The 23,304-nt window shown below is 43.3% G+C and overlaps 1 protein-coding gene across 1 annotated transcript in view; it reads right to left on the reverse strand.

The window, feature by feature from the left end:
• Positions 1–23,304, reverse strand: part of FKBP15 (FKBP prolyl isomerase family member 15) — a 70,660-nt gene that overhangs the window by 23,864 nt on the left and 23,492 nt on the right. Inside the window, exons 5-17 of the mRNA XM_049784462.1 lie at positions 19,152–19,226; positions 18,776–18,874; positions 16,776–16,925; positions 15,284–15,352; positions 13,706–13,852; positions 10,463–10,605; positions 9,623–9,680; positions 7,609–7,716; positions 6,941–7,043; positions 6,137–6,243; positions 3,780–3,894; positions 855–964; positions 458–565 (exon numbers count right to left, since the gene is read on the reverse strand). Coding sequence (XP_049640419.1) covers positions 458–565; positions 855–964; positions 3,780–3,894; positions 6,137–6,243; positions 6,941–7,043; positions 7,609–7,716; positions 9,623–9,680; positions 10,463–10,605; positions 13,706–13,852; positions 15,284–15,352; positions 16,776–16,925; positions 18,776–18,874; positions 19,152–19,226 — 1,392 coding nt within the window. The remainder of the gene's footprint in view (positions 1–457; positions 566–854; positions 965–3,779; positions 3,895–6,136; positions 6,244–6,940; positions 7,044–7,608; positions 7,717–9,622; positions 9,681–10,462; positions 10,606–13,705; positions 13,853–15,283; positions 15,353–16,775; positions 16,926–18,775; positions 18,875–19,151; positions 19,227–23,304) is intronic.

A 23,304-nucleotide genomic window follows, 5' to 3' on the forward strand; every position in this document is an offset into this window, starting at 1 on the left:
GAGCTATTTCTGAGCAGACAGCCAGGAGTAACCCCTGAGCACTGCCGGGTGTGGCCCACCCTCAAAAAAAAAGAAAGAAAAAAAAAAACTAGGTTAACTACATGCAAGGTCAAAACTTATCCACTGTGCTATTATTCTGGTCTCCAAAATATACAATTTTTATATTGTATATTCATATATAATATATTATATGATGTATTGGGGCTGGAGCAATAGCACAGTGGTTGTGCAATTTGCCTTGCATGCAGCCAACTCAGAATGGACCCGAATTCAAGCCCCAGCATCCCATATGGTCCCATGAGCCTTCCCAAACTGATTTCTAAGCACAGAGCCAGGAGTAACTGCCAAGTATGCCCCCCCCCCAAAAGATCTTCATATATTTATGATGTGGTGATGTCAGAAGGTAGTATATTTGGGGAGAACACAAGATTGAGTGTCCTGTTCTCAATCACCTCACCTGAATGATTCGCTGAATGTTGTTCATAATCATGCTTGTTTCCATGGTAACTGACATGCTAGGAATGAGCAGAGAATTGCCAGCACCATGTTTCTGTATCTCATCAACCTATAAAAGAATACCAGAAAAAACTTGTAAGAAATGTTGAAGTTTCTGCAAAGATCTGACTACCTTTTTTGAAAGAACTAATGAGATTTCTACAAGATTCTCTAATGTACTCTTGAGTTTCTACTTGCTGGATCCTAAAATAATGCTAACTAGTCTAGAGAAGTGACTACTTACCATTATGAATATATGAAACCAATGCAAAGATGATCAATAAATACTGGCTTCTCCTTGATCTGAATCCCATTCTGAGTATCCTCACTTTCATCTGAGCTCCAACCATGATTCTTACCTTAGTCATGAGATGATCCACTTTATCAGCCATTTTGCTGACGGCCATTCGAATTTCAGTGTTATGCTGTCGGGCTTCAGTCATGAGAAATGAAGCCATGTCACTTGATCCTAAACAGACATAAGCCAAAGACAGACTTACAAAACAGAAACAGAGGATATTGTGTAAGAGATTCCAATAGTTCTTTCAGCAAAGGGAAGAAAGAAATCAGTTTTCAAAAAAAGAAAAGAAAAGAAAGATAGATAGATAGAAATCAGTTTTCAAATAGCAGAAAATGTGGGTAACTCGCTGCTAGAAGAGCAATAAGAGATACAGGCAACTGGGCATCAAAGCAAACAACTAAGATAAGTACACCAAGGGCTACCATTCTGGTTCAGGAGTCCAATAAGCTCCCTAAGTTTGCCAGCTCACATTGATTCCACTTTAACCTTTTGTAAGTCAACCATTGCACTAGGTACCAGGTACAATGAATAAAATATAGCATGCCTGGTATGCTAACAGCCTGGCTGGAAGACTGGCAAGCTAGCTCTCCCAAAAGGTATTTAAAGCATAAAAAATGAGGGGTTGGAGAGATAGCATGCCTTGCATGCAGAAGGTCAGTGGTTCGAATCCCAGCATCACATATGGTCACCCAAGCCTGCCAGGAGCGATTTCTGAGCATAGAGCCAGGAGTAACCCCTGAGCACTACCGGGTGTAACCCAAAAACCAAAAAAAAAAAAAAAAAAAAAAAAAAGCATAAAAAATGAACTAAGGACAAGGTGCAGAGAAAAAGCAAGTTGAACTCTTTGGGTCATATATACCAACTACATCTCTAAGAGAAAATAAGGAAGAGATAGTTTCACAGAGGACATGGACTTCTGATATCTTTCCAGATGGAGGAGGGAGGAAAAAGGAGCAGAGCTTCTAGACAAAAAGCTGCATTCCAGGAACCCTCACTGAGTGATAGTACAGCAGGTAGGGTGTTTACCTTGCACATAGTGGGCCCAGGTTTGATTTATGGCATCCCTATGGTCCCTGCCTGTATTTCACCAGGAGTGATCCCTGAGCACAGAGTCAGGATCTCTGAACATTACCAGGTGTGGCAATAAACAAAAACAAAAAAAGCTAAATTCCAGAAACCCTGAAGATAATCCAGGACCATTCACTATATGGCAGGTCCTTCTTGTTTCTACCACTAATCTAATACCATAGGTGGTGATTAATTATTATACAAAAGACCATCTAGACAGAGTATATGAGGCCCTGGGGTAACTTCACAGCTATTACATTTTATCTGATTTTTTTTAAATATACATAGCCACCACTAGCTGTGGCTGAGCTTATGGATAGTTCCCACAGTGGCGATTTCAGTGACAGAGGAGAACAGCTTTTCTTTTTTTTTTTTTTTTTTGTGGTTTTTGGGTCACACCCGGCAGTGCTCAGGGGCCACTCCTGGCTCCATGCTCAGAAATTGCTCCCGGCAGGCACGGGGGACCATATGGGACGCCGGGATTCGAACCGATGACCTTCTGCATGAAAGGCAAACGCCTTACCTCCATGCTATCTCTCCGGCCCCAGGAGAGCAGCTTTTCATTTCATTCCCTTTCATGCTATTCGACTTTCTGATAAACATGTTGTTTTTGTAATTTAAAAATCTTAGGCTAGTGATGGTGTTCTGAGGAGGGGCATGAATGAGGCCCTGGGTTCAATTCCTAACACCATCCCTAAAATTAAAATAATTAATATAAAATTATTAATAATAAATATTGGGTTTTGGGTCATACCTAGCAGTGCTTAGGGTATAATCTTCGATCTGCAATCAATCCTGGGGGTTTGGGGAACCACATGGATGTCAGGGATTGAACCCAGGTTGATTATATGCAAGGTAACTAAGTATAAACTGTAATTAAGTAGCTCTGATTTGATATTGAACTCGCATAATTATTATGCTTTCTTCCAGTTTCCTTCCGTCTCTCACTCTTCTACTCTTCTCTATAAACACAAGACATTCTGTCATAGAAACTAGACAGGACATAATTTGAGAGAGGTCAGAGGGATAGTTTAACAGCCTGAGCACATGTTCTGCATGCAGGAGGCATAGAATAAATCCATCACCATATGGCCCCTGAAATAACACCACGATTGACCCTCAATCAGCCCCTGAACACTCATGGGCAAAAATAAAAATATGAAAAATTATTCCCGGCATCCCATATGGTCCCTGAGCCTGTCAGGAGCGATTTCTGAGCGTAGAGCCAGGAGTAACCCCTGAGCGCTGTCGGGTGTGACCCGAAAACAAAAACAAACAAAAAAATTAAAAGGAAATTGTTTTTTGGGCCCGGAGAGATAGCACAGCGGCGTTTGCCTTGCAAGTAGCCGATCCAGGACCAAAGGTGGTTGGTTCGAATCCCGGTGTCCCATATGGTCCCCCGTGCCTGCCAGGAGCTATTTCTGAGCAGATAGCCAGAAGTATCCCCTGAGCACCGCCGGGTGTGGCCCAAAAACCAAAAAAAAAAAAAAAAAAGGAAATTGTTTTTTAAGGAAAATGAGAGAAAACAAAACAATGTGGGAATAAGGAATTTGGGGAATGGTGTAAATATTCTAAAATTAAAACAACAGTTGCAACTCTGTAAAATTACTAAAAATAAGTGAGCTATACACAAACAAATGAACTATATATGTAAGTTGAATCTCAAGAAAGCTGCTTTTTAAAAAGGCAAAAAAAAAAAGACTGGAGAAATAATATCAGTATTCATTATGGACCCCACGCCTGCCAGGAGTGATCAGAGCCAAGAGTCAACCGGTACAGCCCCCAAATCAAATAAATAAAAAATCAAATTAAAAGGCCATATAGCATGAAGATCTGCTAGAGAGAAAATGAAAATGGGAAGGAAGGGAGAAGAGCAAAATATGTGCAGAAGAGAAACCAAGGGCACACTTCCTACCTTGGTAATGGGGAGACTGGGAGAGTGGAGCTGGGTATAAGGGCCGCACAGGCTGCAGCTGTGAGGTGACGGGGCTGGCGTGTGGATAAGCATAGGACTGCACACCTGCATAGGGCTGAGATGATGCCAAGTTACAGCTAGTTTATAAAACACCTACGCTTATTTCTGCTCCTATTTGTGTTTGAAGGAAGGAAGCGGGCTACCTAAAAGAAGACACAAACTTATAGAAGCTGGAAAGGGATGGGAGCAGGGCAGGAAACAGAAGAGTTATCTATGAAACCCAGCAGCACCTGGCAACTGAGTGATTTTTCCACCCAGAAGTGAGAGAAGAGAGTATCGTCCCACCCAGTCTTTTTACAGGACATTTTCTTCATAGGAGCATATTCCCCAGACATTGGTCTTACGGATTTTCCTTCAACATTTTTTTAACTTTATTTCTTTATTTATTTCTTATTTATTTATTTATTTATTTATTTATTTTTGGGCCACACCCAGCGATGCTCAGGGGTTACTCCTGGCTGTCTGCTCAGAAATAACTGCTGGCAGGCACGGGGGACCATATGGGACACCGGGATTCGAACCAACCACCTTTGGTCCTGGATCGGCTGCTTGCAAGGTAAACGTCGCTGTGCTATCTCTCTGGGCCCAACTTTATTTAATTTTAGTGATTGATTGATTGATTGATTTTTGGGCCATACCCGGCAGCACTCAAGGGCTACTCCTGGCTCTTCACTCAGAAATTGCTCCTGGCAGGCTCAGAAACCATATAGGATGCTGAGAATCAAACCGGGTCCCTTCCAGGTTGGCTGCATGCAAGGCAAATGCCCTACCACTGTGCTATCTCTCTGGCCCCTACCTTCAATATTTTAAAAGATAGCAAACTCCACCTAGTTTCACTGAGTTAGGAGAGGAAAGGTATTCGTAAATACTACAAAGTTGCTTGTTTGTTTTGGAGCCACACCAAGGGGAGCTCAGGGCTTAATCCTGGTTCTCTGCTCAGGAATCACTCCTGGGGGGCTCAAGAGACTACATGGGGTGCTGGGGATGGAACACAGGTCAGCAGTGTGTGATTGCTGTACTCTTTTACCTGCTGTATTCTCTCTCCAACCTGATACTCCAAATTAAGTCCTCCTTTCCCCTGCTTAATTCTGGACTAATCTGTGAAAAAAAGCTCTCAGTTTTCTCTCACCTCAACCATATGATAAAAATAGTATTGGGTTCAGAGCAATAGTACAGCAGATAGGAAACTTGCCTTATATGTAGTCAATTCTTGTTTGATTCCCAGAATTCCCTGAGCCCACCCAAGAGTGATCCCTGAGTGCAGAGCCAAGGTTTACTAAACTCTGAGCACAGCCAGGTGTGACATCAAAACAAACAAAAAATGATAATGGGGATGGTGATGATGATGATGATAATTCTTAGGGTTGGATAGACCAGCCTAAGTGATATGCGCTAAATTTCCCAGTAGAAAGTTAAGTGCCTGACAGATAATAAATGCTAATAACAAAGTTATTATTTGAATATTGGTAATATTCCTTCAAAAAGAAAATTCAACTCATTTCCAAGAATAAACTCGTCATCTATTATATTAAAAAATTATTTCAGGGGAGTAGAGAGATAGCATGGAGGTAAGGCAATTGCCTTGCATGCAGAGGGACAGTAGTTCGAATCCCATTATCCCATATGGTTCGCTGAGCCTGCTAGGAGTGATTTCTGAGCATAGAGCCAGGAGTAACCCCTGAGCGCTGCCAGGTGTGACCCCAAAACAAAAACAAAACAAAAAATTATTTCAGACGCCTGAGTGATAGCACAGTGATTAGGTGATTTGCCTTGAATTCAGCCGACCCAGGTTTGATCCCTGGCATCCCAGATGGTCCCCCAATCTGCCAGGAGTGCTTTTTGAGCACAGAGCCAGGAGTAACCCAAGTGCCACCAGGTGTGGCCCAAAAAACAAACAAACAAACAAACAAACAAAACTATCTTTGGGTTTAAGGCCACACCTGGCAATCCCCAAGAGTTACTTTGGCTCTACACTCAGTGATAGTCCTCGTGAGCTCAGGAAACTTGTGGTGCTAACATCAAATCCAGGTACACTATGTGCAAGGGAAGTGTTTTACCTGCATCTTCAGCCAATAAAAAAATTTAGGGGCAAGAGAAACAGCGTAACAGGCTGAGCAGATGTTTTGCACATACGAGGTCCAGAGAGACCCCCAGCATTGTCTGAGATCTTGAGCATAGAGCTAGTAGCAGCCCCAGATCACCACTGGGTGTGGAAATCTCTGCAATACAAGTGGAAGCAAAAAAGGTTATTACTGGAGTCATAATCAATTGCAGCTTATAACTAACAAGGTTGTTACCTGAAAGGACGGGGTATTCCCAGACACGGCAGGATGGGAGTCGAGAGATGTAATGGGCATTAAGGCAGCAGAGGGTGCTTGGAGCCCAGCAACAGGTGGTGGAGGTGCTAAGACAAAGAACGCAATAAGTTGTCACTGGTGCCGCCCCCACCCCAACTTGCTGCTAATCTGAGCAGCACCAGCACCTTTTATCCCTGTCTCCATAACACTGCAGAGTTCATCTTTCTCACCTACTCTTAAAGTTGACTCTACGAGAGTCCCCATAGTGGGTCACTGAGAGGAAAGAGACACCATCATGTACTCAGGGACCTTTGACTCATGCCCCCAGCAGACATGAAGTATAATTTTTTTTTTTTTTTTTTTTTTTTTTTTTTTTTTTTTTTTGGTTTTTGGGTCACACCTGGCAGTGCTCAGGGGTTATTCCTGGCTCCAGGCTCAGAAATTGCTCCTGGCAGGCACAGGGGACCATATGGGGCGCCGGGATTCGAACCGATGACCTCCTGCATGAAAGGCAAACGCCTTACCTCCATGCTATCTCTCCGGCCCTGAAGTATAATTTTTAATATAATAACTATACACTGGGAGTTGTCTCACTGGCTGCAGAATTCCCAAGCTGACTCTATAACACAGCAGGAAATACAGCAAGTGAACCAAATAGATGTTCTAGCCAGGAACTGGCTCTTGAGGTGCCCATGCTGGTCCCCAATTCACAGTTCTAAACCCACGAAATCTAACAACTCCAGGAACAGACTGCTGTGCTCCTGACCCAATTCAAGGCCACCAGGTGTCAGAGCACTGCCTTACCTTGTGAGGTCATCTGTGGTAAGACTGGCTGAACAGGCTGAAGAGAGGGCTGAAAGGATGGAGCTGTCAAGGGCTGCACAGTGCCCCGAGGACCCATCGCATCCTGTAACACACCCAAGAGCACTACTGGCTACTAGATATGTAGGTGCTGTGTTGAAGAATGAACCTGACTGTTCACATTCAATCTTCTTACTGTGTTGTTAGGCAAAGAAAGGGAAAGATGGGGCCGGGCGGTGGCGCTAAAGGTAAGGTGCCTGCCTTGCCTGCGCTAGCCTCAGACGGACCGCGGTTCGATCCCCCGGCGTCCCATATGGTCCCCCAAGCCAGGAGAGACTTCTGAGCGCATAGCCAGGAGTAACCCCTGAGCGTCACAGGGTGTGGCCCAAAAACCAAAAAAAAAAAAAAAAAAAAAAAAAGAAAGGGAAAGATGGAAAGGAATGGAAGGCAGAAAGCACTCTTCCTTTATTCATTACTAATGTATCTCGGAGAGGGCAATGCCTCCCCCTCCCTGCCCACATGTCTCCTGAGTATCACTGGGAAGACCCCTACCAAAAATGGAGGGAAGGAGAGGGAAATGGAGAAAAGAAGAGAGGGAAGGGGAGGGGAGAAGAAAAACAAGAGAATGCAAAAAGTGCCCTATTCCTTTTCAAAGAGTAAAACAAATATACTTCTATTTCTGAATCGGTGGAATCCAACTGTGGTGGAAGGATGGGCAACATAGGCTGGCCCATTTTAGCCATTCGAGAGATCAACTTGGCCTTGATTGTATCGGGACCCTAAAAGAGAAAAGTCACACACACACACACACACAAAAAAAAATCACTACGACCTAGGTTCATTACTTCGTCAGTTCTATCCCGTTAGCTCTAAATAGATCTTTTTTTTTTGTTTTGTTTTGTTTTGTTTCATTTTGTTTTTTTGGGTTATACCCAGCGGCAGCACTCAGGAGTTACTCCTGGCTCTACATTCAGAAATCGCTCCTGGCAGGCTCAGGGGACCATATGGGATGCCGGGATTCGAACCACTCTTCTTCTATATGCAAGGCAAGTGCCTTACCTCCATACTATCTCTCTGGCCCCTAAAAAAGATCTTAAAGGATCTTAAAGTTCTAGTTCTATCCCGTTGGCTCTTAAAATATCAAGAGGATCCTTTGCTTTATCTATTTGAAATCAAGCGTTCTAGAAACTAAGAATTAGAGTTTCACAGCACCCAGCAGTGCTGTGCCTAGGGATCACTCCTGGTAAGGCTCAGGGGACCATAAGTGGTGCCAGGGATTGAACCCAGATCAGCCAGGTATAAGGCAAACTCCCCACTTGCTCATTTTTAACTCATTTTAACTATACAGCTATTTAGCTCATTTTAACTATACACTGTCACAATTAATAATGGAAGAAAAATAACTGTTCGGAATGAATAAAATGGCCTTAGATGTATAATTTAATTTAATAAAGTCTTTCCACTAGGCATTACTACCCTCATTTTATAGTGGAAAACTATCACATATATTAAGAAGGGAGGCATCTTCGATGAAGGTACCTGCTCAAAACCCAAGGAGTAATTCAGTGCATAGACAATCAGAGGTGAATTTCAGGAGAGATTCCTCATTCCAAATTCAGGGGAATTTAACTGCCATAGCCTTGACTCTAAACTAGCCCCTAAGCTAGAAACCTCTCTTTGGTCCAAAATATAGCTATCAGTGTAAAAAGTACATACCTTTGAGGATGTATTGAAGATAAAAAAAAAAAAGATCATAATCTCTATTTCCTCCTTGTTTTTAAGCTACATTAAACTTGTTTAATGAATGATCTGTTGGGTATAGAACAAAATGATTGCAATCTACTTCAATTGTTTTTAAGCTGCTTTGCTCAAGGAAACAGAGCACTTTCTGTACTATATGTTCATAAGCTTCTTCCTAATGAATAGGGAAAACTAAAAATAGGGGGCCAGTGATAGCACAGTAGTAGGGTGTTTGCCTTGCATGTGGCCAACCCAGGACAAACCCGGGTTCAATTCCCAGCATCTCATATGGTCCTCACAGCCTGCCAGGAGCGATTTCTGGGCACAGAGCCAGGAGTAACCCCTGAGCAACTACAGGGTATGGCCCCCCTCAAAAAAACAACTAAAAATAAAAGTTGGGTCTAGTTATATAAAGCATATGTGGATAATATACAGCATAGTGAAAAAACTTTCTATATTTAGTTCATTACTCTTCAATCCTCTCCAAAAAGAAGGGTGGATGGAATAATTTCCATTTTAATAACCAAAATGCTGAAAGATCAGTTCAGTAACTTTCTTTTACCAATAGATATCAGAACCAAATAGCTAGTACAGGTGATAAAAAACATTTCCCACTGACCCCAGTTCAAATTCCAAATACCACATATGGTCCTTGAAAAAGACAGACTTGAGGGACCAGAGAGATAGCACAGGAATCATGGCACTTACTTATACACAAACAATCCTAGTTTGAACCCCAAAACAAAAACTAAAAACAAAGACTAGAGTTAAACCCAAGTCTGTCTATGCAAAAGTCCAGGCCGATTTATACTAAATCCCAAGTATGAGGAAATAAACATCCATTTCTAGCCTCAATCGTTTTAGCATTTATTTTCACTTTAGCCTACTGTAGGACACACCAAACCTCAAAAACCTGGGGGAAGGGAGACAAACTCATATACTCACTGCATGAGCTGAAAGCTGTTCACCGATGGAGTTAGATTTGCTTCGCAGAGCTGGCTCCCTGAAAACAAGTAAAGACACATCCTGACATAAAAACAAAATCAAGGGGGCCGGAGCGGTGGCACAAGCGGTAAGACGTCTGCCTTGCCCTTGCTAGCCTAGAACAGACTGTTGTTCGATCCCCTGGTGTCCCCAAGCCAGGAGCGATTTCTGAGCACACAGCCAGGAGTAACCCCTGAGAGTTACCAGGTGTGGCCAAAAACCAAAAAAAATTAAAAAATAGAAAATAAAAAAATCAAGACACATGAGTCTAGATTATGCTAGATAAAATACCTGCCAATCTAATGGCTATAAAACAAAAATATTATTTTATTTTTAAATTTATAAATTACTGGGCCCGGAGAGATAGCCCAGCAGCGTTTGCCTTGCAAGCAGCCGATCCAGGACCAAAGGTGGTTAGTTCGAATCCCGGTGTCCCATATGGTTCCCCGTGCCTGCCAGGAGCTATTTCTGAGCAGACAGCCAGGAGTAACCCCTGAGCACCGCCGGGTGTGGCCCAAAAACAAAAAAAAATGTATAAATTGCTTTTTTAAACTATCACCATGATACAGTTACAAGTTTGTTGAAGACTGAGTTTTAATCATATAATGCACAACACATTTCACCAGTGCACAGTGTCCCAGTTTTCCTCCCCACCCCTCACCCCCCAAGCATTTCCCCATTTTCTTCAACTCTTGCTCTCCCCAGTCCTTAAATAACTTTGCTTTTAAATGATATACCACTTTTGGATATCTGTCCTTTTCAGGGATCATGCAAGAGCCTACCATAGCTCCAGTTTCTTACCCAGGCTGGGAAGGCAATGATGTGGGCAGTGAGGCCAGAGAGGCAGCAGAGACACAGTCAGCAACAGGCACTGGAGAAGGGGCTGCCGAGTCCCGGGACCCGACACTGTGCCCATCAGAGCCCGCCTCTCGTGCCAACTTCACCTAGGAAAAGACCAGTCACATGGGACACCTGCACCCCTGCACACCCCTCCCTTCCTTTCCACTACTCTCTCTCCCTCCCTCTCTCTCTCTACACCACTCCAGACATTGAAGTTTAATGTTTTTCTACCACACAGTCAACACATCTGAATAGTAGCTCTGTACATAATTAATTCCCAAGCATAAATGTCCAGAAGTGAAAATACTGAATAAAAGGATATTTTTTAAAGACTTCTTATGTATAACTAGAGCGATAGCACAGCAGATAGCACAGCAAGCATATGCTTGCCTTGCATATGGCCAACTCAGGTTTAATCCCCAGCACCCATATGATTCCCCTGAGCACTGTCAGGAGTAACTCCTAAGTGCAGTCAGGGGTAACCCTTGAGCCCTGCCAGGTATGGCCCAAAATATGAAAAACACGCTGAAAAATAATCTGATATGGGGACAAAGCGATAGCATAATGGATAGGGTATTTGCCCTGCACACAGCTAGCTGACCCAAGTTTGATCCCTGGCATTCCATCCTGACTACCACCAGGAGTAATTCCTGAGTGAAGAGCCAGGAGTAACCCCTGAGTAACACCAGGTATGGCTCAAAAACAAACAAACAAAAATAATCTGATATATAAAAATTATACTTCATAGCAGTTGAGTTGTATTCTATATTCCACAAGTAGCACACATGGGTTTTATTATTTTGCATCAATGTTGTCAGTGTATATATATATATATTTGCACATCCAGTGACACTCAAGGGTTACTCCTGGTTATGCATTTAGAAATTGCTCCTGGGGGCCTGGAGAGATAGCACAGCGGCGTTTGCCTTGCAAGTAGCCGATCAGGACCAAAGGTGGTTGGTTCGAATCCCAGTGTCCCATATGGTCCCCCGTGCCTGCCAGGAACTATTTCTGAGCCAACAGCCAGGAGTAACCCCTGAGCACCACCGGGTGTGGCCCAAAAACCAAAAAAAAAAAAAAAAAAAGAAATTGCTCCTGGGGCTCGGAGAGATAGCCCAGCGGTGTTTGCCTTGCAAGCAGCCAATCCAGGACCAAAGGTGGTTGGTTCAAATCCCGGTGTCCCATATGGTCCCCCGTGCCTGCCAGGAGCTATTTCTGAGCAGACAGCCTGAGCACTGCCGGGTGTGGCCCAAAAACAATCAAACAAACAAACAAACAAAAAAAGAAATCACTCCTGGCTTGGGGGACCATATGGAACACCAGGGTATCGAACCACAGTCCATTCTGGGTCAGCCGCGAGCAAGGTAAACGCCATTGCTCTGGTCTTTCACTGTTGTCAATTTAATAAGCATGTCAATTGTAGTATTTTACTACTGAGACCTTTTTTGTGTGTGTGTGGAGGGGGGAATCATACCCAGTGGCACTCAGGGGTTACTCCTGGCTCTAAGCTCAGAAATTGCTCCTTGTTGACTTGGGGGACCATATGGGGTGCCAGGATTCGAACCACCATCTGTCCGAGGTCAGCTGCGTGCAAGGCAAATGCCCTACTGCTGTGCTATCTCTCAGGACTGAGACCATTTTTTTCTTATAAAAGGTCATCAGTCTTGGAGGCTTGGGAGATAGATCAGCAGTCAGGGATGGCTAAGCACGTGGCCCATCTGGGTTCAATCTGGGGTACCGCAAGTGGTTCTCTGAACCCTCTCTGGAGAGAACCCTGAGTTGAAGAGCCAAGAGTAAGCCCTGAGCACCACTAAGTAAGCTCATTTACTTCTCACTCTCCCAAAAAAAGAGAAAGGAAAAAAGAAATTAGACAAAGGTAGCTGGAAACACATTGAATCAAGAGGGCTGAGAGCCTGAAGAGAATAATACAGGGATACAGCACTGGCTTTCCCTGAGACCACCAGGAATAACTCCTAGCACTGCTGGATGTGGCCAAAAACAAACAAAACCCATGGGGGCCAGAGTGGAAGTACAGTGGTAGGGTATTTGCCTTGCACATGGCTGACCCAGGACAGATGCAGGTTCGATCCACAGCATCCCACATGATCCCCTGAGCCAGGAGCTATTTCTGAATGCTGTGCCAGGAGTAACCCCTGAACACTGCCAGGTGTGTTTGTTTTTGTTTTTTTTTGGGCTTTTTGGGCCACACCCGGTGATGCTCAGGGGTTACTCCTGGCTATGCGCTCAGAAGTCGCTCCTGGCTTGGGGGACCATATGGGACGCCGGGGGATCGAACCGCGGTCCCTCCTAGGCTAGCGCTGGCAAGGCAGACACCTTACCTCTAGCGCCACCACACCGGCCCCAGCACTGCCAGGTGTGACCCAAAAAATTTAAAAGAATAAAAATCCATGTCCTATATGTTCTGGGGAAGTACTGGTAGCACTATCCCTATATCCAGGCAGCTATACAGTCTGCAGTTTCCAATGCCATTGTGATTGGCTGCATCACAGTCAGGTGTGTATGTGCACCACAAAAGGGGCATGACCCCCAGGGAACATCATAACTAAGAAGATGTGTTAGTGCTGCATAGCCAGGAAGTACAACCTCTGGCAAGAAGGGTGTGAACATGTGAGCACCATACCAGCCAATGAGCACAAGCTTCAACCAAGTGCGAGTCCCAGCAGGCGATGTGCTTAAAGCAGCACAAACTATAGCTGAGTTTACAAATGCTACAACATGGTGTGTGTCCCCAGGGGAACCCACAGTTAAAACTGTGCAAGTTGCAGGACTAGAGCACAGTGGGCAGCGTGCTTGTGGCCAACAGGGTTTTAATCCCTGGCACCATACATGGTCCTCTGTACATCTCTGCAAGCGATCTCTGGTCAAAGAGCCAGGAAAAACTCTAAGCACTGGCAGGTGTGGCACAAATAACAAAACAATAGCATGAAAGCACCACAGCTAGGTGGGTGTACTATCCCTGGTCCCTGCAACAATAGCTATGAAGGGAGCTGAGGGTGGGAAGGAATTATTTTTAAAAGAGATAGAGCTAGAATGGCCTAGCAAAGACAGTCTAATCAGGAGTCACTGAGAAGAAGTGTATCATTTCTCTGTGGTAGCAAAAATAATAGCTCCATGAAAATGACCATGCAACTTATTATCTGAGGACTGACTCAGCAAGCATAACACTGTTAAAATTTCACTCACCCGTCTAACCTCCACTTCAAACACCAGAATTGAGTCTGTTGATGAAGTCCATCCAATCACCCCTTCAGAGCCAACAGCACAGGACGGAGGGATAATAAGTAAGCGCTTTCCTCCTTTCTTCATGCCCAGCATTCCATCCTCCCAGGCCTTTACCATTCAGAGAAGAAAAAAAGTTCATCAGGTACAAATTCCTCATAAGACAAGATGAAACATAGGATCATCAGGTTTCAATCATCTGCAGTTTTAGGTCTGGACCAAAGAGATGTCAAATTCAATTATCCCCTTCCCTTGCTCTGCCATTGAACAAGATGATCTATAATACAAATTGAATTTAGTTTAGTTTGGTATCAAACAGTATTTGGGGGCTACTCCTGGTTAAGCTTTTGTTGGTTACTCTTGGTTGTATTCAAATTATAAAATGCTTGAATTAAAACTAGCACTTCTTTTGGTTTTGGGGTCACACCCGGCAGGCTCAGGGGTTACTCCTTGTTCTGTATTCAGAAATCAATCACTCCTGGCAGGCTTGGGGGACCATATGGGATGCCGGGGATTGAACCGGGATCCATCCCGGGTCGTTCACATGCAAGGCAAATGTCCTAATGCTGTGCTATTGCTCCAGTCCCTGAAACTAGCACTTTAGCATGCAAAGCATACACCAACACTTTAACTATCATTTTGGCCCTAAAATAGTGCTTTTTTAATTCACTTGTAAAAGCAAGCATATTCAAGGGCCGGAGTAGTAGCACAAACGGTAGGGCGTTTGCCTTACATGTGGACCTAGGAAGAACTGAGGTTCAATTCCCCAGTGTCCTATACAGTTCCCTAAGCCAGGAGCAATTTCTGAGTGCATAGTCAGGAGTAATTCCTGAGAGTCACCGGGTATGGCCCAAAAACCAAAAAAAAAAAAAAAAAAAAAAAAGCATATAGCATATTTAGTATTGGTTGAAATAGATTTTTCTTAGATAATTGGGGAAAAAATGGGGGAAAAATAGCTTTAATAGAGAAGCAGAAAAAAGCAGGTGTGACTATATAGAGGGTAGGGCACTTGCCCTGCACTTGGCTGACCCAGGTTCAGTCCTTAGCGCATCATATAGTCCCCTGAGTACAGAGCCAGGAGTAAGCTCTGAGCACTTATGGGTATGGCCCCATTATACATACATACATACATATATATATATATATATATATATATATATATATATATATCTGTTTAATGAATAAATAAAAATAATCCTCACAACTTGAACCCACATTCCAGGACTTTAATCTCAGTGCTACTCCAGGTTGCAACTGCTTCTTACATTAGGAATGCTAACTCAATGATCCCAGATAAAGAAGAGTCACCAAGTAGGCCCAAAGAGTGAGAGAGAATTTTAAGGTTAGACCACAGTCATGCAGAAGATCTGGCTTTCAATCTCTGGCACTACCTGCTCCACTGAGCACTAAGTTGGAAGTAGCCCCAGCATATGTCCTCTAAGAATCACTAAGAGTAGTTCTAAGCACCACCAGATATACCACTCCACCCCCACAGAAAAGGCTGTTTCAGTTGATAAGCCATGTAAGAAAGAAGGCAATTACCTTAATGACTTTTCCTGATCCTAATTTCAGGCGAAGTGGCTTATCTTTATTAGCAGAAGAGTCAATAACCTGCAATTTGATCAAAGTAAGTAAGGTCAGCCAGTTTCTTTTCTTTCTTTCTTTCTTTTTTTGGTTTTTGAGCCCCACGCAAAAACACTCAGAGGTTAATCCTGGGTATGTGCTCAGAAATCGCTCCTGGCTTGGGGGACCATATGGGATGCTGGGGATGGAACCAGGATGGAAATGGATCAGCTGCGTGCAAGGCAAACGCCCTATGCTGCACTTTCACTCTGGCCTCTCTTTCTTTTCTTTTTTTTTTTGATTTTTGGGCCACATCTGGTGGTGTTCAGGGATTACACCTGACTGCTCTCAGAAGTCACTCCTGGCAGGCTCAGGGGACCATATGGGATGCCTGGGATTGCATCTGGGTCCGTCCTGGGTTGGTGGCGTGCAAGGGAAATGCCCTACTACTGTGCTATATCGTTCCAGCCCCATGATCAGCCAGTTTCTAAAGTCATTATGCTATTCAATTATTACATGCAAGTACAGTGCATCTAAAAGTGTAATACCAAATCTAATGGGAAAATTTACTTTATAAAACAACTGAAAAGGGGCCGAAGCATAGCACAGCAATAAGGCGTTTGCCTTGCACGCAGCCAATTCAGTACGGTTGGTGGTTCGAATCCTGGCATTCCATACTGATCCATATTCAATCCCTGTGCCTGCCAGGAGTGATTTCTGAGCACAGAGTCAGGAGTAACCCCTCAGTGCAGCCTGGTGTGACCCAAAAAACAAAAATAAATAAATGAATAAAAATAAATAAAAGACCTGAAAAAATAGGACCATGACATTGATAAAAAGGGAGTAATAATAGTGCCAGAGATACAATGCAGCAGGTAAGGCTCTTACCTTGAACCCGGCTGACCCCAGCAACCTATATGCTCCCCACACTCCACAAGTGTACTCTAAGCAAGCCACATTTCTAGAAATGGCCTCCAAATAAACAATAAACAAAAACTGACATAGGAGTTTAAAACACACATGTATACAATTAGCAAAAATATTTTAATATTCATTTCTGTTTTTTCTAAGTAGAGGCATATAGCAGGCATTATTTGAGTATTTCATGAACATTTCATGAACATGAACATATTTCAGAAGCAATCATCTACAATTAAAAAGCAGAACTACTAAAAGATCTCTAGTCTGAAATAGAAATGCAGTCCAAATACCTTACATTGGAATAGCCTTATTGTGCTCTACAGAAAAAGAAGCTAGTGTGCAGTTTCTTTTTTCTCTTGTTTGTTTTTTTGGTTTAGGGCCACACCCAGTGATGCTCAGAGGTTACTCCTGGCTATACTATCAGAAACTACTCCTGGCAGGCTCAGGGGACCAAATAGGATGCTGGGGATCAAACCCAGGTCAACCATATGTAAGGCAAATATCCTATCCACTGTGATATCACTCCAGCCCCTAGTGTATAGTTTCTTACCTGACCGAGCACATGATTCTGGAAGAGCCAGCTGGTGTAGGCCACTTCCAAAGAATCTCCAGTTTCTACAGCAGGGCCCTCAGTGACAACAAGATCCTGTGAAAGCACTGCATCCAAGGAAGCTGTGCTGTTGCATTTGGCAATGCACACCTGCAAGGCAAAATGAAAGCAGTAGAAGTTTAGGTTAAACTCATTAGCTACATATCCACTACTGACAATGCTTTCCAAATAGTGGCATCTACTAACAAAACAGATGACATTTTCAGACATCAACTATGCCAAGATCAGTAGTCTTACCAGGAATCAAGGTACCTACAGTTTGGCTTTAGACTTAAGCTATCTGGAGACTGACTCAGATACTGCTATTTATTAACTTGTGACTCCACCAAACAACTTTTGAACTTACGTCATAGATTTTTATAAGACAGAAATAAAAGCTTTGCATTATCTCCTTAGTTATGAACACTGAGCTAATATATTTTTGACACAGGAAAATAATATGTATATAATTAATTCATTATCATAATGATACTAATGTGCTATTTAATTGCTTGGGAACTTAGGAAAGAGTCAAACTTAAAAAATTAAAAATTAAAAAACTAGAGAAATAAGCAAAATGGGTAGGGGGCTTCCTTTGCATACAGCCAACCTGTTAAAATGCTATTTATAGGGGCCAGAGCAATAGCACAGCAGGTAGGACATTTTTGCCTTGCACATGGCTGATCTAGGTATGATCCTTGACATCCCACATGGTCCCTGAGCCTGCCATGAGTGATTTCTGACATTGGGAAACTGTAGAAGGAAGCAGGTTCTTTTTTTTTTTTTTTTTTTTTTTTTTTTTAGTTTTTGGTTTTTGGTTCTTGGGTCACACCCGGGAGCGTTCTGGGGTTACTCCTGGCTCTATGCTAAGGAATTGCCCTTGGCAGGCACAGGGGACCATATGGGATACCAGGATTTGAACCACTGTCCTTCTGCATGAAAGGCAAATACCTTACCTCCATGCTATCTCTCCGGCCCCGGAAGCAGGTTCTTTTTTTTTTTTTTTTTTTTTTTTTTCGGGTCAAACCTGGCCGTGCTCAGGGGTTACTCCTGGCTCCATGCTCAGAAATTACTCCTGGCAGGCACGGGGGACCATATGGGACGCCGGGATTCGAACCGATGACCTTCTGCATGAAAGGCAAATGCCTTACCTTCATGCTATCTCTCCGGCCCCCCGGAAGCAGGTTCTTGATGGTGATGGGGATGCTATAGGAATGATGTATCTACACTTGATCTTAGCCAAAAGGCCGAGAAGCGATGTGAATGATGTATCTATCCATAAGTGTTAGCAATAATTTTCTGAATCTGGTACCTCAATAAAAATGGTAGTTTACATTATACTTTTTTTCTGTTATGTCTCATTTTCAAGCAATTTTAATAAATATTGGTATTATTTCCCTGAATTAAAATAGGCTCAAGTGACAAATTCAGTGGGTTTTTATATTTATTACTAACAAAACACAATAGCTGATGTGTTTTCCACATAATTTCCTAAAATTATTACAGTCCCTTAAATTTTCTTTTTTTTTTTCTTTTTTTTTTTTTGGTTTTTGGGCCACACCCTGCGGTGCTCAGGGGTTACTCCTGGCTGTCTGCTCAGAAATAGCTCCTGGCAGGCACGGGGGACCATATGGGACACCGGGATTCGAACCAACCACCTTTGGTCCTGGATCGGCTGCTTGCAAGGCAAATGCCGCTGTGCTATCTCTCCGGGCCCTAAATTTTCTATAAAGAATAATATGGTTTTGGGGCTGGAGAGATAGAACAGTGGTAGGGCGTTTGCCTTGCACACAGCCAATCCAAGATAGATGGTGGCTCGAATCTCGGCATCCCACATGGTCCCCAATGCCTGCCACGAGTGATTTCTGAACATATAGCCAGAAGTAACCCATGAGCGCTGCCGGGTCTGACCACCTCCCCCCCCAAAAAAAAAAAAAAAAACATGAATAATATAGTTTTACCTGTTTATTGAACTCCACAGCTGCCTCTTCTGACTCAAACAGGATGGACCAGTTTTGTCTCCGGTCATCATAAAAGGTGCTATAGTTCTTGGGTTGAACCTGGGGAAAGAAATGTTGAGAACTCAACAGCACACCCAAAGAGAAGGACCTTGTCTCAGGAGACCCTTCAGGGCAAGAGCAGCAAAGCTTCAACTTTCCCACCCCACCTTTGAGTTCACCTTTACGAAGGGAGCAGAGGCCGTTGTGCACCTTACAGTTCCCATACTGAACTCCAGAGCAACAAAAAGATGCTAAATCCCGCAGGTATGCTTAGACTTAGATCCCCAATAAATTCCCATGGGGAAGGAGATAACCATTTCAATATAGAAATTCTTACCAAAAGTTCAAAGTTCAGATGAATCCTTGCAACGGTAACTGGCTGTTGCTTAGTGATATAAAGAAGAATCTTATACTGTATTCAAAGATAATCAGAAAAATGACATTCAAATTAGTTAAAAAACAAAATAAAGTCAACAATAAGATATCAGGAATAAAACTCCAAACTCAGGGCCCAGGATGTGGCTTAGATGGAATAGTTGCCTTGCATGAGTAAGAACAAATAACCAAAAAAAAAAAAAAAAAAAAAACTCGGAAATTACTTCAAGACTCAGCTCATCTGGTAAAAATCTCTATTTCTTTTTTTTTTTGGTTTTTGGGCCACACCCGGTAACGCTCAGGGGTTACTCCTGGCTATGTGCTCAGAAGTTGCTCCTGGCTTGGGAGACCATATGGGACACCGGGGGATCGAACCACGGTCCGTCCAAGGCTAGCGCAGGCAAGGCAGGTACCTTACCTTTAGCGCCACCGCCCGGCCCCAAAAATCTCTAATTTTTTGTTCGTTTGTTTTGGGGCCATAACCTGCAGCAGTGATCAGGGTTTACTCCTGGTTCTGTGCTCAGAAATCACTCTTGGCAGGCTTGGAGGACCACATTCCATCCTATTCTACAACTAAGAGACACTCAAGTGGCCAATAATGTCATGATCAGATGCTCACTATCATTAAGCACTAAAGAAACAAATCAAGGGGCCAGAGAGATAGCATGGAGGTAAGGCATTTGCCTTTCATGCAGGAGGTCATCGGTTCAAATCCCTGCACCCCATATGGTCCCCCGTGCCTGCCAGGAGCAATTTCTCAGCCTGGAGCCAGGAATAACCCCTGAGCACTGCCGGGTGTGACCCAAAACCCAATATAAAAAAAAAAAAAAAAGAAGAAACAAATCAAGGGGCCAGAGAGATAGCATGGAAGTAGGGTATTTGACTTGCATGCAGAAGGATGGTGGTTTGAATCCCGGCATCCCATATGGTTCCCCAAGCCTGCCAGGAGCGATTTCTAAGCATAGAACCAGGAGTAACCACTGAGCGCTAATAGGTGTGACTCAAAAACAAAAAAAAAAAAGAAAGAAAAGAAAGAAGGAAGGAGGGAGGGAGGGAGGGAGGGAGGGAGGGAGGGAGGAAGGAAGGAAGGAAGGAAGGAAGGAAGGAAGGAAGGAAGGAAGGAAGGAAGGAAGGAAGGAAGGAAGGAAGGAAGGAAGGAAGGAAGGAAGGAAGGAAGGAAGGAAGGAAGGAAGGAAGGAAGGAATCAAAACCACAATGAGATCCACTTCATAAGGGCCAGAAACAGAAAGTGACTTCATATGACTGAGCATAGGATTTGCAGGTGGGAAGCTTGGATCAATCTGTGGCATAGTCCCCCAAGCAATCCCTATACAGAGCTGGGAATTGCTCTGAACACTCCTGAACACTGGGAATGCCACCCTGACCAATCCACTTCATACCCATTTACGCTGCATGGAGCCAACCTGGGTTCAATGCCCAGTATTACATATGGTCCCCCAAGCACTGGAAGGAGTGACCAACAGTCAGGAGTACCTCTAAGCACAGCAGTGTATGGCCCAACCCCCTCCTACCAAAACAAAAGTAGATGAGGGGTTGTCAAGTAAGAAGGGAAAAGGAAATGGGAAGTTATTGCTTAATAGTTAAAGATTAAGGGCCCAGAGAGATAGCACAGTGGCATTTGCCTTGCAAGCAGCTGATCCAGGACCAAAGGTGTCTGGTTCGAATCCCGGTGTCCCATATGGTCCCCTGTGCCTGCCAGGAGCTATTTCTGAGCAGACAGCCAGGAGTAACCCCTGAGCACCACTGGGTGTGGCCCAAAAACCAAAAACAAAAACAAAAAAAAAAGTTAAAGATTAAGAAAAGATTAAAATTAAAATAGTTAAAGGTATAATTAATGCAACTGAATTATACATGTTAAAAATGGGAAGTTTTTATGTGATATCTATTGATAATTTATATTCCTATATAGTATGTACAAATGTTTTATTATGGGGCCCGAAGTGATAGCACAGCAGTAGGGCATTTGCCTTGCACGTGGCCAACCCTGAACCTGACCCAGGTTTAATTCCCAGCATCCCATATGGACCCCTAAGCCTGTCAGGAGCGACTTCTGAATGCAGAGCTAGGAGTAAACCGAGTGCAGCCAGGTATGATCCAAAAACCAAAATAGAAAATTTTATTATGTACTTATATAAAACATTGGTAACACATTCCCAATGTCTACATACACTTTTATATTCACTATACATACATGCACTCACACACAAATCAAAATCACCCCCAAAGGTTAAGGCTTTGCATGTGGTTTGTGGCTAATTTAGATTTGATTCCCAGCACTGAATATGAACCATGAGCAGAGCCAAGAATAATCCCTTAGTAATGACAGATGTGTGAGGAGAAGGAACCATCCATCCCTAGAAGTCAAGAAAGTGCTAGAGAGCTCAAAGAGCTGAGTAAATGTTTTACAGTAAGGAGCCCTAGGTTCAATTCCTGGCACCACATGTTGTAAACCGCAAGCACTGTTAGGTGTAGCTTCCAAAAATAAGAAAGAATGTGAGGAACTATAAGGGCTTATATATAATCTTTGGGGGTGGGGGATCACACCAGAGGTGCTCAGGGATTAATGCCAGCAGTAGTTGGGACAAAAAATTGTAGCAGGACCAGCCTTAAGTCATCAGAGAGACTTAACCAGTTACTTTTCCAGTGCTGGAAGACCAGTGAGAGGCCTACCACAACAGTCAGATCCCCTCAGATTAAGTAAACTCAAAGAAAAAACACAATTTAGGAAGTCAGTCTGTGCCTGAATTGTCCTGTTCTCAGATCTGATCTTTTTAGGTATCTTCCCCTTCACTGTTAAAGACCAAACACAGGAACTCACATGTAGGACACACTAGTCATGCGCCCTACCACTGAGCCACATCACCCACCTCCTCAGAACTGAAACTGCTACCAATCACAGGCTCTGAATCTCCTCCAAATGAGAATCAAAAAACCCGATAAGCAAATGCTTCTGCTTGTTGCTCACTGCACCCCAAATCAGAACTTCAAACAGCAAACCATCCCATAACTCAGTGACACCCCCCCACAGTGAAGTCCAGCCTCGAGTCTGAAGCTTCTCTCGATTTGGCCAATGTTTCTCATCATCACAAGTCTTTCTGGAGTTCCTAACTGATGCTTAGCTTGCTCCTTGATATTATTGCAAGCCAGGAAAACCCATGTTTTGGGCCTCTTCTTTTTCCTAGATTTTAGTTCATCTAGTCCCATTATTTTCATACCACTAATTTTTTTGTTTGTTTTGGTTTTTAGGTCACACTCAGGAGTGCTCAGGGGTTACTCCAGGCTCTGCACTCAGAAATCGTTCCTGGCAGGCACAGGGTACTATATGGGATGCCGGGATTTGAACCACTGTCAGTCCTGGTTCAGCTGTATGCAAGGCAAATGCCTTACTGCTGTGCTATCTTATCTCTCTGGCCCCTCATACAAATTTTATAGTGCAATTTTTTTGTTTTGTTTTTCGTTTTGTTTTTTTTCGTTGTTGTTGTTTTTGGGCCACACCATTGACGCTCAGCAGTTATGCCTGGCTATGCACTCAGAAAATCGCTCCTGGTTTGAGGGGAACATATGGGACACCAGGGGATCAAACCGTGGTCTGTCCTAGCTAGCGTTTGCAAGGCAGATGCCTTACCTCTAGCACCACCGCTCCAGGCCCTATAGTGCAATTTTTAACTATTTGTTTTTTGTTGTTGTTGTTTTGGTTTTAAGATCACACCAGCAGTGCTCAGGGGTTACTACTGGCTCTACGTTCAGAAATCGCTCCTGGCAGGTTTAGGAGACCATATGGGATGCCAGGATTTGAACCACTGTCCTTCTGCATGCAAGGCAAATGCCTTACCTCCATGCTATCTCCCCAGCCCCCGATTGGTTAATCTTGTTATTGTGGAAATTCTGCCTGTCATAGATTACGAAGTCCTCAATATTGACAGCAAAAAATCAAATGTTAAAGATTAATTCAGGTGTGGGCTAGGAAAAAAATGATTAATTCATAAAGGAAAGACAAGCTAAGGTATAAGACAAGTAAAGCCATTAAGATTATTAATAATGAAAAGAAAATAAATAAATTAAAAAAAGATTATTAATAATGCCATTTTTTAAAC

The sequence above is a fragment of the Suncus etruscus genome, chromosome 1 (assembly GCF_024139225.1).
Source record: "Suncus etruscus isolate mSunEtr1 chromosome 1, mSunEtr1.pri.cur, whole genome shotgun sequence".
NCBI lineage: Eukaryota > Metazoa > Chordata > Mammalia > Eulipotyphla > Soricidae > Suncus > Suncus etruscus.